At 37.4% G+C, this 14,717-nt stretch overlaps 1 protein-coding gene across 2 annotated transcripts in view; it reads left to right on the top strand.

The window, feature by feature from the left end:
• The window catches only part of DMD (dystrophin), a 2,163,935-nt gene that overhangs the window by 952,995 nt on the left and 1,196,223 nt on the right, over positions 1–14,717 (top strand). For both annotated transcript variants that reach the window (XM_065915496.1, XM_065915495.1), the window contains one exon: positions 4,002–4,174. In XM_065915496.1, coding sequence (XP_065771568.1) covers positions 4,002–4,174 — 173 coding nt within the window. The remainder of the gene's footprint in view (positions 1–4,001; positions 4,175–14,717) is intronic.

Below are 14,717 nucleotides of genomic sequence, written 5' to 3'. Positions count from 1 at the left end.
ATATCAATTTATTCAAAATAATATGGTTGAGGAGGTGAATGAATGGACATATACAGTGAAACAGTGTTGCCCATGGTTTTATAAGTGTTGGCAGTGGATGATAGATACATAGGGGCTATTTGTACTGTTTTCTTTTTTTTTTCTGCTTTTGTATATATTTGAAATTCATGTATGTGTGTGTGTGTTTGTGAAACAGTTCCTCACTGTCTACTGAATTACATGCAGTATTTTTAAAGCACATTATTAATCATCTCCAGCTGCTATTTCCGGACCCATCTTCCTTGATCCTATATGTTTCTGAAAAGTCAGATATGACTGCTCATGTTTCCTGTCTTTGCATGTATATTAGCTACTAAGTCTGACATCCTTCCCACTTCAGCTACTCAGCTATGTATATCTACCGCAAATCTTACTTCCTTCATGAGCCCTTTCCTTGGCTTCTGACCACATATATAATTCATTCCTTTTCTGAGCTTTGAAAAAACATTTGGTACCATTTAGATCATTCATCAAATAATTTCTGAACATTTAGTGGGGATTTCTACACTATAACTGTTTCCTTCAGTTTTCCAAACCACACCCTCGCTTACCACCTCAATAAGATCAATTCAAAACTTACTCAAAACAGGTAAACCTACCTTTGCTTTCTCCATATTGATCCTTATACATAAAAGAACTTAATAAATGTTTACTCAATTGACTTGTCTTTGACAATTCAGATAAGGAAAATAACCAGATTCATACTTGCAAGTCTAGACAAATATGGACGATTTTGGCATTTTTTGAACACTGATATATTTTTTAAAAATTATTATATAATGACATTGTGTTTTTTTCCCCTTAAATATAATCTGTGTTTAAAAATTATGGAGTTGATTTTTGTGATACTTGAACTTATTCAACACAAATGCACTGGGTACATACAATATGCCAGGCATGTGTCTGAGCTCTGGAAACCCTGCACTCAGAGGGTCTAGTCTAGTGATACAGAGAAATGAGTAGATAGGTAATCTCATTTAATCATAAAGGCCATGAAGGAAAATGAACATACAAGGGAAACAGAGCACTCAGAGCCGCTACTTAAAATGGAAAGGTAGAGAAGGCTCTTTTGATATGAAAAAGAAGTAAGGAAAACAGTCATCTAAGTTTCTTGGAGGGGAGAAGTATTTTTGGTAGAAAGAACAGCAAATGCAGAAACCTCAAAGCAAGAGTACATTCAGCCTGTTTGAGGAACACAAAGAGGCAAATGAGTCTGAAATGGTGTGCACCAGAAGGAGGGCTTCCCTGGTGGCTAGGCTGGTAAAGAATCCACCTGCAGTGCAGGAGACCTGGGTTCAATTCCTGGGTTGGGAAGATCCCCTGTAGAAGGGAAAGGCTACCCACTCCAGTATTCTGGCCTGGAGAATTCCATGGACTGTATAGTCCATGCGGTCACCAAGAGTCGGACATGACTGAGCGACTTTCACTTTCTGAAGGAGACTAAGGAAAAAGTAAGACTGGAATGGCAGGCAGCATACAACCAAGTTGTGCAGAACTTTGTAGGCCCTGATGAAGATTCTGGGTTTGGGACTTCCCTGGTCCAGTGCCTAGGACTCGGTACTTTCACCTCTCAGGCCCGAGTTTAATCCCTTTTCAGGGAACCAACGTCTCACAAGTTGTGCCTCGTGGACAAACAATAAATTTGATAAGGAGCATTTGAGAAGTGAAGTAATATGATTTTATTTGTGTTTCATACAAATTTCTTTGGCTATTGTGTGGAGAATTGATGGGAAAGGGTCAAGAATTGATGAGGAGGGTCATTTAGGTAGGAATTGGAATAATCCAGGTGAGAGACAAGGGTAGCTTATATCAGACTTATAACAAGGGAGATGATGAGAAGATGTCAAATTCTGAACATGTTCTTGGAAGTAGAGTCTATAGGATCATCCAGTAATATGAATATAGAGATTAACAAAGAAGGATCAAGGAGGATTCCAAGGTTGTTAACCTGAATAACTGTTAATTGATATGTCATTTACTGAAATGAGGAAAATAATGGGAAGAGAAGGATAAGGGGATGCTGTTCAGAATGTGGTTGGGGCTATGTTAAGTATGAGATGCTCCTGAGACATCCAAGCATCAAGAAAGTTGTTGGAAATATGAGTATGGATTTCAGAGTTGAGGTCATGGCTGGAGATGTAAGCTGGGGAGTCATTGTCATGTTTATTGTTCAGTTACTCAGTCATGCCTGACTCTTTGCAACCCCATTGACTGCAGCACGCCAGGCTTCCCTGTCCATCACCGTCTCCTGGAGCCTACTCAAACTCATGTCCATTGAGTTGGTGATGCCATCCAACCATTTTGTCCTCTGTTGTCCCCTTCTCCTCCTGCCTTCAGTCTTCCCCAGCATCAGGGTCATTTCCACTGAGTCAGCTCTTCACATTAGGTGGCCCAAGGATTGGAGCTTCAGCTTCAGCATCAGTCTTTCCAATGAAGATTCAGGGTTGATTTCATTTAGGATTGACTGGTTGGATCTCCTTGCAGTTCAAGGGACTGTCAAGAGTCTTCTCCAACACCACAGTTCAAAAATATCAATTCTTCAGTGCTCAGCCTTCTTTATGCTCCAGCTCTCACATCCATACATAACTACTGGAAAATCCATAGCTTTGACTATACAGACCTTTTTCAGCAAAGTAGTGTGTCTACTTTTTAGTATGCTGTCTAGGTTTGTCATAGCTTTCCTTCCAAGGAGCAGGGGTCTTTTTTAAATTTAATTAATTTTTTTTATTGAAGGATAATTGCCATATGTAATTTTGTTGTTTTCTATCAAACCTCAACAAGAATCAGCCATAGGTATACATATATCACCTCCCTTTTGAACCTCCCTCCCATCTCCTTCCCCATCGCACCCCTTAGTTTCATGGATGCAGTCACTGTCTGTAGTGATTTTGAAGTCCAAGAAAATAAAGTTTGTCACTGTTTCCATTGTTTCCCCATATATTTGCCATGAAATGATGGGACCAAATGCCATATTGTTACTTTTCTGAATGTCGACTTTTAAGCCAGCAACAAGAGGCTTTTTGGTTCCTCTTCGTTTTCTGCCATAAGATTGGTTTTATCTGTATATCTGAGGTTATTGATATTTCTCCTGGCCATTCTGATTCCAGCTGGTGCTTCATCCAGCCCAAAATCTCGCATGATGTACTCTGCATGTAACTTAAATAACAGGGTGACACTATTCAGCCTTGACATACCCCTTTCCCAAGTTGGAACCAGTCTGTTGTTTCATGTCTGTATCTAACTATTGCCTTCTTGACCTGCATACAGGTTTCACAGGAGTCAGATAACATGGTCCAATATTCCAATCTCTTTAAGAATTTTCCACAGTTTGTTGTGATCCACACAGTCAAAGGCTTTAGTGTAGTCAATGAAGCAGAAGTAAATGTTTTCCTGGAATCCTCTTGCTTTTTCTGTGATCCAATGGATGTTGACAGTTTGATCTCTGGTTCCTCTGCCTTTTCTAAATCCATCTTGAATATCTGAGAGTTTTTGGTTCATGTACTATTTGAGGCCTAGCTTGGAGAATTTTGAGCATTGCAATATCGAGATTATTTAAAGTCACATGACCGAACAGGAGGTAACATAGATAGATGAGGAAATATCTATGCTAGAGCACTCCAATATTAAGAGATTAGTAAGAGGAGAAAGATTTTGCAAAGGAGACTGAGAAGCCATGGACAAGAAGGTGTAAGAAAAAAACAGAAGAATTCAGGTTACAGAAGCCAAACAAAGATAGAGTTTTAGCAAAGAGGGAGTGATTGCCAGTATCAAGATGAAGACTGAATTACCCATTCAGATTTGGCATGTTGAAATCAGTGGGCTTCAAGGCTAATGACTTTTAAAAGTCAGAAAATGAAAAATGCAAGACTGTGAGTTACTCTGGGTTTTGATACATTTCCTTTCTTCTCTTTCCATAGACAACTGAATCATTTCTGACTTGCTTTAAAATTTCAATATTGCAGAATATAAAAGACAACCTGCAACAAATCTCAGGTCGGATTGATGTCATTCACAATAAGAAGGCAGCAGCATTGCAAAGCGCCACACCCCCGGAAAAGGCAAGGCTACAGGAAGCTCTCTCCAGGCTCGACTTCCAATGGGAAAGAGTGAACAAAATGTACAAGGACCGACAAGGGTAGGTACCGCTTTCTTTTACTAAAGGAAACAATTATACCTATCTCCTAGGAATTCTAGATTTCATGTCCATGCTCTTCATGAAAAAAGAGAGAGGGAGGAAGAGAGGGAGATGTATCACTATCACTGGAAAAAGGTAAGTGGAATCAGAACGAATGGTGGTATAGCTGAAACTAATGAGCTGAATTCAACAAATTTTTCAGAACTTAAGTTAGCATCATGTTAGAACACTATAATATCCTCAAAAATTTCAGGTCATGCCAAAACCGATTTGGTCATTGAATTGAGGTGGTTTAAATAATTGTGCAGTATACTTTGTATACTTTTGGTCAACTCTGTATCCTATAGATTTAAAATAGTTTGATATACTTACATTAATATATTGGAAATATAAGCTAGCAACACGAAGTTGACTTTCATGTGTTGTTTCTGTTTTGAAGGTGATCTTTTACATTTTACATCTCCCTACTTTTTTGTCTCAAAGAATTTGATTTAAAATTATTAATTTTTCATGCTTCCTTAATTAAAATATCTAATTGTTGACCAAATTTTTAAAATTCACATAGATTTCTTAGCCTCAGACCACAAGAAGGTGTTGTTTCCTCTTCCAGTTTTAGGTGAAACATGATAAAATTGTAATGGCTTAAAGCAGTTTCTTTCAAAGAGTTGTTTCAAGGCTGTATTCTTCATTATTCTTGGAGGAAATAAAATCATTTTAATAATTACAAGTAATCTCCTTAATATCTCTCATTATCTGTCCATTTCTTGATGTCTTTACTTCATTTTTTATTCTTAATTTACTACATTAGATTCCTAAATCAATACTTCTAGCATAAATCTCAGTGTTTCCAATGATCATGCCTTCTTTGCTCCCAATTATCTTTCATTCAGAATTGTTTTTCTGAAATGTAAGAACTTAAGTGCTATCACCTCATTCCTTTTAGAATAAAGTCTAGATTCATTAATTTGGAACAAAAGGCTTTCGCATGATCCCTGCTCATGTGGTCAACCTCACTGTGTATCAACTCCTGCTTGCCTACAACTCCAATGAATTCTGCTTTAGCAGTATTAATTTGATTTAAAGATTTCCAAATGTCTTCTGCCCCCTCTGGCCTACCTGCCTTCAAGTCTCGTGTCAAATTTTATTTCCTTCTTAAAACCCTAAAAATATTAGTTTATCTTGGAAACTTAGATACCATTTTAACATTAGTATAATATAATATCAGCATACAATTTATATATTTGCAAATGTTGCCAGACTCAGTGGCTACCTGTAGAGAGGGTGCATGCTAAATCACTTCAGTTGTGTCCAACTCTTTGCGACCCTATGGACTATAGCCTGCCAGGTGCCTCTCTCCATGGAATTCCCCAGGCAAGAATACTGGAGTGGTTTGCCAAGTCCTCCTCCAGGGGATCTATCCAACCCAGGGATCGAACCCATGTCTCTTACATCTCCTGCATTGACAGGCAGGTTCTTTACCACTAGTACCACCTGGGATGCCCCTGCTCCAAAGTGACCTTTTCCTAGAATTTACTATAGAGCAATATCTTTTTTTACTTTTATGTCTCCTGCACAAGCTTCTGAAAGACAGAGATATGCTTTATTTTATGTGATATGTTCAGGACTAAGATAGTAGTACTAAGCATGAAGTGGATGTTCAGTGTATCAGAACTGAATCCCCCACCAGGAAGCCTGAGAATATTTTCCCCTGGACTGTCTAATAGTTTTATCTCAACTTACTGGAAAACAGCTGGTTCCAGGGTATCCATAGCCATTCTTGATAAAAAGGGAAAGAAACTCAGCAGTCCTATGTGTATACTGCAAAAGACAAATTTATCATTCCATCATGATATACCTCTCAGTATCGCATACTAAGTCAAAATGAACTTCTGCAAGTTACTTGATGAGGTCAGTTTCGTCACTCTCTTTTAGGGTGCTCATTCCACATTGGGGATGTTTGCGTCTCTATTGTCTTCTCTCAGGGTTTTCTTCCAGCCATCCAGGCCACCAACACTATTGTCTAAGAACTTTCAGGGTTCTTGGGTAGGCAGTGGCTATGTGCTTCTGTAGGCACTGACCACTCTTGCAGGAAGGCTGAGGTGAGACTTTCTGCTTTCTGAGTCTTCTCCCCCACTTTCGGTCGTCTTTTGTCACTGAGCTACGTATTTGCTTCTGACAGTCATGCGGCTCTTTACCTTTCAGTTCACCTTCAACCATAGAATTGAAAAGACGCAGATCCTCTAATGCCATTCTACAGAGAGAGTAAGCTGAATTCTCACCCCAGATCTGGGTGGGCTCTTTCCTATGTCTGGCAAACGATGGAGTGTCACTAACCCCAGTAGCCTCACTCTTTACTTATCCAGGTGCCAGAAAAGTATCTTCATTTTACTCTAATTGAACTTCTCTAGGAATTGGTCAGGAGCTGCTAAATTTCATGTGACTGTAGTCTAGTCTTGGGTAAAACTGTTTTAAGTTATTATGTGTGAGTACAGACCCTAGAGTTCAACTTGCTTTGATATCCTGGCTTTGCTGCTGACTAGCTCTATGTCCTTGAGCAAGCTCCCTAACCTTTATCCTCCACAATTCCCTTATCTATAAAATGGGACAAAAATATTTACTAAGTCATAGAGTTGTTATGAGGATTAAATGATACAGTGTATGTCAAGTGTTTAGTGTATTGCTTCTATATAATGACTCAGTCAAGCTCGGCAATTTTGATGATAAACGTAATGGTCTCCTGGCTCTGACAGTCTTCATGCCTGTTAATTCTTTCTTATATGCTCTCACATTTTCCTGAGCACCATAGAGAGCTGATTTAAATTCAGTCCCTGATTTGAAGAACCTCCCAGTGCTAGAGAGAAAATGGACAAACAGCCAATAAATTACAGGTTGATAGATACAAGCAATGCTGGAGGGTAAGAACAAGATCCCTGGGGAGTGGGAAAGGAACATCTTACTCTGAGTCAGGAATAAAGCAAGGTCAATGAACCGTTCAAGGTTCTGAGTTACAACTAACAGAAAGAAACTCCGATCGCCTTAGGTAGAATTATATATTTAGAAGAGTATCAGGTAACTCATAGAATCGATGGAAAGGCCTGGAATCCAGATGTAAATATGGGTAGAAATTGTCAAGGAAGCCTGATACACGTACCCAGAAACACACCAAGCATCAAACTACAAGACAAATCTGAATCATAAACTGTTATCATAGCCGTGGTCCACTGGTACACCAGAGATATCATTGCCCTTCTATAGCAGTTGCAACTATCACTTCCCAAAAGTATCAAAATCATTACTTGTTTTTGTGTCACTAATTTTAGAATTAAGTTTGCTTATAGAATTGCCAGATAAAGCAGGAGTTGTTTTTTTTTCCCCCTCTGAAGGGTCAATTAGTGAATATTTCAGTGTTTGCAGGTCATATAATTTCTGTTGTAACTACTCAACTCTGCTGTTGAAGGGTGAAAGAAACCCTAGACAATACATATACAAATGGGCATGGTTTATTCTAATAAAACTTTATTTATAAAGACAGGCAGTAGGTCAAATTTTGCTGGAGGGCCATAAATTGCCAACTTTTATAATAAGGCATGCTTCAGTCATATAACTAGGTTCTAATTGCTAGGGGTTAAGAAATATAAATAGCTGCAGTTTGGGTTCCATTTTTTGGAGTGGTAGTGGTAGTCAGGAATTTATCTCCCACCAAGCCCATATATTGATAGATTTTTGAATCCTTATCTATTAGAAGCTATATGTTCTTTCTTCAAATTAGTATAGAGTTGATTTACAATGTTGTGCTAGTTTCTGATGTACAGCAAATAATTAAGTTATATATATACACACATGCACACATATATATATGTATTCTTTTTCATATTCCATTCCATGATGGTTTACTACAGTATGTTGAATATATTTCTCTGTGCTATACATTCTGCCCTTGTTGTTTATCTGTTTTATATGTAGTAGTTTGTATCTGCTAATCCAAAACCCCTCATTTATCCTCCCCCAACCCTCTTTGCCCTTTGGTGACCGTAAGTTTGTTTTCTATGTCTGTGAGTCTGTTTCTGCTTTGTAAGTAAGCTTATTTTATTTATGTCATATTTTAGATTCCAGATATAAGTAATATCATATATTCATCTTTCTCTGTATAACGTATTTCACTTAATATGCCAATCTCTAGGTCAAGCCATGTTCTGCAAATGATATTATATCATTCCTTTTTACTGCTGAGTAGTATTCCATTGTGTATATATACCACATCTTCTTTATCTGTTCATCTGTTGATGAACCTTTAGATTGTTTCCATGTCTCTGCTATTGTAAAGAGTGTTTCTGTGAACATTGAGATGTGTGCATCTTTTTTAATTAGAGCTTTTTTCTGGATATATGCCTAGGAGTGGGATTTCTGGATCATATGGTAGTTATATTTTTAGCTTTATAAGGAACCTCCATACTATTCTCCATAGTGGCTGTACCAATTTACATTCCCACCAGCAGTGTAGGAAGTTTCCCTTTTTTCCACATCCTCTCAAGATTTTGTTATTGTAGACTTTTTATTGGTGGTATTTGGACTCATGTGAGGTGGTACTTAATGTAGTTTTGATTTGTATTTCTGTCATAAATCGAGGCTATATTTTCTTAAATAGACAAATGTGCATCATTCATGTTGGGTTCTCAACAAAAATCTATGATTTTTTAAATAAGTCATACTTGTGGTTAAAACAAAATACCTTTAAACCAGTAAGAAGGCATTAGTATATTTTCAGGTATTAGCCAGTTATGATAATATGTCAGTCAGCTATTGCCGTAATATGGTGATACAAATTACCCCTAAAACTCTATAACTTAAAACAAGACTTTTTTCTCATGCTTATGGATCTTTAGATTGCCTGTGCTTTGGCTGACTTAGGCTGAGTGTGGCTGGACAGCTGTTTCAAGTGATAGGTGAGCTGGGCTATGCCCCAGGATATGTGTTTCCTCAGCATGTCTTTATTCTGGGCTTTAGATGAAGGACCAGTGGCATACTCTTCTCATGACACATCACCAGAGCATGAACCAAGCCCAATCTCCTAAGAGCATGTATGGAATATAATTGTATGAAGCTGCTCACATTCCATTGGCAACAGCAAACCTGACATCAATAGAATGGGGAAGTATTCTCCTCCTACAGTGAACAGGAAAGAACAATAAATACTTGCTCACTAATAATCCAAACTATTATAGGTAGTTAATAATTAATAATGAAGGATTCTTTAGAGCTTGAAAATACCTTAGTGATTTTATCCTGCTTCATTATTTTATCAGTTCAGTTCAGTCATTCAGTCGTGTCCGATTCTTTGTGATCCCATGGACTGCAGCTTACCAGGCTTCCCTGTCCATCACCAATTCCCGAAGCTTGCTCAAACTCATGTCCATCAAGTCGGTGATGCCATCCAACCATCTCATCCTTTGTCGTCCCCTTCTCCTGCCTTAAATCTTTCCCAGCCTTGGGATCTTTTACAGTGAGTCAGTTCTTTGTATCAGGTGGCCAAAGTATTAGAGCTTCAGCTTCAGCATCAGTCCTTCCAATGAATATTCAGGACTGATTTCCTTTAGGACTCGTTGGATCTCCTTGCAGTCCAAGGGACTCTCAAGAGTCTTCTCCAACACCACAGTTCAAAAGCATCAGTTCTTCGGCACTCAGCTTTCTTTATGGTACAGCTCTCACATTGATACATGACTACTGGATAAACCATAGCTTTGACTAGATGGGCATTTGTCGACCACAAAGATGTTAAGTGACTTGCCCAAACACATGCTTCAGTGGCACATCTGCATATTTCTATTTCACCAAAATGTTTCGCCCTAATATATTTGCATAGCTTACTCAAAAGTAACTTGCAAACAGGAGAAAATGCAGTAGTCTCTTGGCATTCCTGAGGCATAACTTCTGAGACCATCATTAATCACCGAATTCATGAGTGCCATGATGGCAAGACTCACCTCTATTAAATGTCATAGAGTAAAACAGACATTACTGTCTATGTTGATGCAAGTAGAGAATGAAAAGCCAGATTGACTTGTTACAGCTCACTCATTATCTAGGAGACCATACATTGGCTTCCATATGTTGGCTTCCGGCAAATAGAATTTTAACTTGTACCTCAGTAAAGTTACAAATTCTCAAATTATTAGAAGTGGGTCCTTTCCATGGAAACACAGATAGGGCAGTAAATATTAAATCCATGAATCACATGTGTGCATGTACATATCCATGTATATGGATAGATAATCCGTATAGATAGAAACATGTATTTACATATATAAATACATAAATATTTAATGAGAAATTAACTGATGCTAAATGCTGTTTTCCATCTATTTCTTAGTGGATTGCTTACTGTTTATAAAGGAAACACATGAAAATGAAACTAACATAATATCTATCTAGTATTAGAGAAACAATATACTTTCCAAAAGCACTTAAGGAGGGATGACAGATACCAGTACAGATACCCTGTTGTCTTTTTTCAGATACCACCTTTCCTAGCCCTCAAACCATTAGCAAATTTGTCTGATTTTCAGGAAATTACTCCTCAAGTCTTAGAGGATAGCACAAATCAAGGAAGATAATGAAAACGAAAGTAGTTTGTAGACTACAAATTGCTCTGTAGCCATAAGATGGCATTATTGTGTAACAACAAGATTCTGGTCTGACAGTATGAGGACATTTAAGAAATCAAATTCTATTACCAATGATTTTTCATAAAGTAAGAAATAGGAAAAACCATGTTGTGTTAAAGAATATATATTGTATGATTTCATTGAAATAAAGCTCAAAAAAAGGCCTATCAAGGGTTACAGTTCAGGTATGGTTATTTTTGTGGGGAGTAGTAATTAACAAGGACAGGAATGAGTTCTGGGTTTGAGTAATGTTTTATTTATTCATCTAGATACTGGTTGCATTGATAATTTCCCTTAAGAAAATTTATAGAACTGTACACTTGTGAGTTGTATATTTTTCTGTGTGTATGCTTTTACTCAAATGAAATTTGCACTTAACATTTTTAAAATAGTTGACACATTTTTAAGTACGAGAAGGTCCTAATCTCAGAATGTTTCGAAAAAGGTGGCGTTTTAAGAAAAAGCACGTTACATTGCGTTATTTTTGGCATTTCCCCATGGACCTCTGAAAGGTTTATAATTGATCAGTACAGACTCTTAAGTTTGTGGGCACCACTGCTCTAGAGAATGATTTCCTGAATGCTGGGAGCACAGTGCCACTTGTCAACAGGATGCTGGAGATGGAAGAGCTGGAAACTGCTTCCCTGGGGATTTCTCCTTTGTTTAGCTCTCTTTGTGTCAAGCCCACAGTATTAATGCGCTCACAGACTCTCACTGCCATTTGCCATGAAGGGAAATGAGACAATGAAAAAAATGAAGAAATGAAAGGAGAGAAAACAGAAATAGAATTGAAAGAAATTGGATCTGAAGAGAAAGCGCCTTGATCGCCTCTATATTCAGATTCTGGCGGACAAGCATGCCATTCTGCTAGCCCACTCCACATGCAACTTTCCCATAAGCATTGGCTATCTCACTGGTAATTTTTCTACTGAAGCTTTCAGTAAATATTTTTCTCTCATGTCAAGGTTAGGGAAATAACCATACAGTACTCACAGAGGGAAAGAATAATATATTAATCCTTATGGCATCTCCATACAGTTTTTTCCTTTGAAGTGGAAGCTAGAGGGACAGATGTATAATCTGGGAGCTTTTCCAGACTTGTTTTTTCCTAAATGAGACATTCAGCTATAGCAGCGTTAGCAGCCTCTTCTGTTTGTCACAATGCCATATGTAGTTGGGAAGATACATGAGAAGCACACACAGGATCCTGACAACTCAGGAAAGATCAACACTGCAGTCTTAGAATTAGTCTCTACTAAATGTAAAAAAAAAAAAACTCATGCCAGATTGAATCTTCATTTCTCCTCCCAGGTATATGTGTAAGTGCCAGTGCATAATTTTACTGTAGTTTTTTGAACTTGGTAGAATTAAGAGGTTAAAAAAAAAAATGCCCTGAATATGGATTATTTTTTACATCTCATTTTGCAATTGTTTTTGTACTGACCAGGGGAGAGTATTCTCATCCATTCATTCATGGGGACCCTGCAGAGGTAAATGTGTTAAATTGAGGAAGAAGTGACAGTTTCTACATTTATGTCCCACTTTTTCATGCTGTTGAGACCATGGTGTATGGGGAATGCTTCTGTTTTGGTTTTCAAAATGAAATTTGTTTTTGAAAATCAGCATTTATTAAATAATTGACTCCATAGAATTCATTTTTAGAACTTAGTTATCTATGTAGAGAAAAGATATTTTTATCTCCATAGATATATTAAGAAACATACATAGACACACATATATACTCACCAATTCACCTAAACATTGGAAATATTTAAAAGCTTAAAGTGTTTACCCATTAAGCATCTTGTTCTCTATCTGCTCCCCTACATTTGTCTGTATTGATTGGTCAGTTTTATTTTACTGGTTACTGGAAGTCAGAAACCATATCATTTTTGCTTCCTAGTACAAGTCCCCATAGAGCACATTTGGTTAATAAATACTATTTGATGATAATGATGATGAAAACTATAATTTGACAGCATTGATGTATCTTATATGCCAAAAATAAATCATCAAAACTTTAGGAAAGGCAAGTCTTTTACTAACCCATCATTTGCTATAATCTCTATGCATGAAGCTCAGCCTCTACACTGCCTTCTCTGGCCTATTTCCTCTTGCGTATTTCAATTAGGGATCACCCCTTCCTACATACTAGCTTCTTTGTCATGCTACTCTTTAAAAGTGTTTATATTTCTGCTGGGGCTCTGTAAAATCTAAATTAATCCCTAGCTATTGTGCATATCTTTCACAGACCAGTTGTTGTACCTTGCACACCACTGAGAGAGCAATTGTGAGCCAAAAGAGGAGTCTTTTGTTTCTACCCAGCAGCCCAAAATGAAGTCTATGATTTGACTTCTGATGCCAATTACTTGGAGGTTTTACCACCAGAGGCAAAGCTATAAACCACCAAAGGTTAATCACATATAGTTGGTGTTAGGAAGTATTTAATGTTAACATAGTGACTGTCAAACCATCTCATTAAAACAAGTCAATGGTCAACAAACAAGATCTTTATTCCGCAGTTCTAGTGTTTGAAACTCTGTCTAAAAAGCAAGCCATTCATGATACAGTGTCATTTGAATTAGATACCTAAACTAGTCTTTGGTTTATATGTCTTTGTTTACATACAATTTATTTGAATTTTTTAGTCGTTGAGGACAGTTGGTGAACGAATTGAGTGAAAGGGATCTGTTGTATTTATTGAATAAAAGGGCTTTTTGAAATGTGTTAAATATAAGTTTGTTTCTGCCCATCAGCTTACCTTCTGTATGTTCCTCTTGCTAGTTCAAAGCACTCAAGAATTTCAGAGTGATTTGCTTTTTATGATAGCCATTTCACACAGGATCATTTTGCCTTATATCTTTAACATTTTCAGATTCTTATAAATCTTTACAGTTCACTTAGAGGTTAGTTTAAAACTTGCTTCAGATAAGAAATTGACTAGATATAAAATTCACATAATCTCAGAGTTAACCATAGATCAATATCCTGAATCTTTTTCTCAAAGTAATTGAACATTTTTGTTTCCCAAGATAGCTGTAGACACATATTTCCATTCTTCACCATAGACGATTCTACTTTTTCATTGTACAGGGGTCTATAGTTTGCTTGTTTCTTATCTAAATAAACTCGTATTTTCATCACTGCCAAAGGGAAAAAGGCTCTAGTATAGAAAATAACTTGAAACCTATAAAACTAGCCTCATTTTGGAAATAATGCCACTATTTGACTTTATTCATTGTATGTTTCTTGGTTTTATTATGCCACAAATTCCCCTTCTCCAAAGATACACACACACACACACATATATTCCTCCCATCCTACACAGGATAGATGAGTTTTAGAAGAAAGCAAAATTGTGCTAAATGTAGCTTTTCGAGAAATTTGCTCTATCAATTAGAGTTTGTTTTGGCTGAGGGTAGCAAAAGCACAAGGCAGCCATGCCTTCACTAAGAAAGAAGAATTTCTTTCTCTCCTTAAAACCCTAGGAGTACGCAGTCCAAGCAGGTAGGATGACTCTACTGATTCTTATGTTCTATCTAGCTCATCATGTGGGCCCTCATCTCCACATTGCAAGATGGAGCACCCACTGTTCACATTCCAGGAAGTAAGATGGAAAAAGGTAGGGAGAAGGGGCAAATGATTCACACCAATAGTCTTTTAGGGAAGTTCCCTGGGAGTTGCCACATTTTATTTACACGTATATTTTATTGACCTAAATCAGTCACCTGACTATACCAAAGCTGCAAGGGAGACTAGGAAATGTTGCATTTATTCCTGAATAAGATATACTCTGCCAAAAAGTATACAGTTATAGAGCAATGAGTTTGAGTGGGCTCCGGGAGTTGGTGATGGACAGGGAAGTCTGGCGTGCTGCAGTC

The sequence above is a fragment of the Muntiacus reevesi genome, chromosome X (genome assembly GCF_963930625.1).
Source record: "Muntiacus reevesi chromosome X, mMunRee1.1, whole genome shotgun sequence".
NCBI classification, from domain to species: domain Eukaryota; kingdom Metazoa; phylum Chordata; class Mammalia; order Artiodactyla; family Cervidae; genus Muntiacus; species Muntiacus reevesi.
The sequence above is the reverse complement of the archived record's forward strand: the minus strand, read 5'-3'. Positions and strand labels throughout refer to the sequence as shown.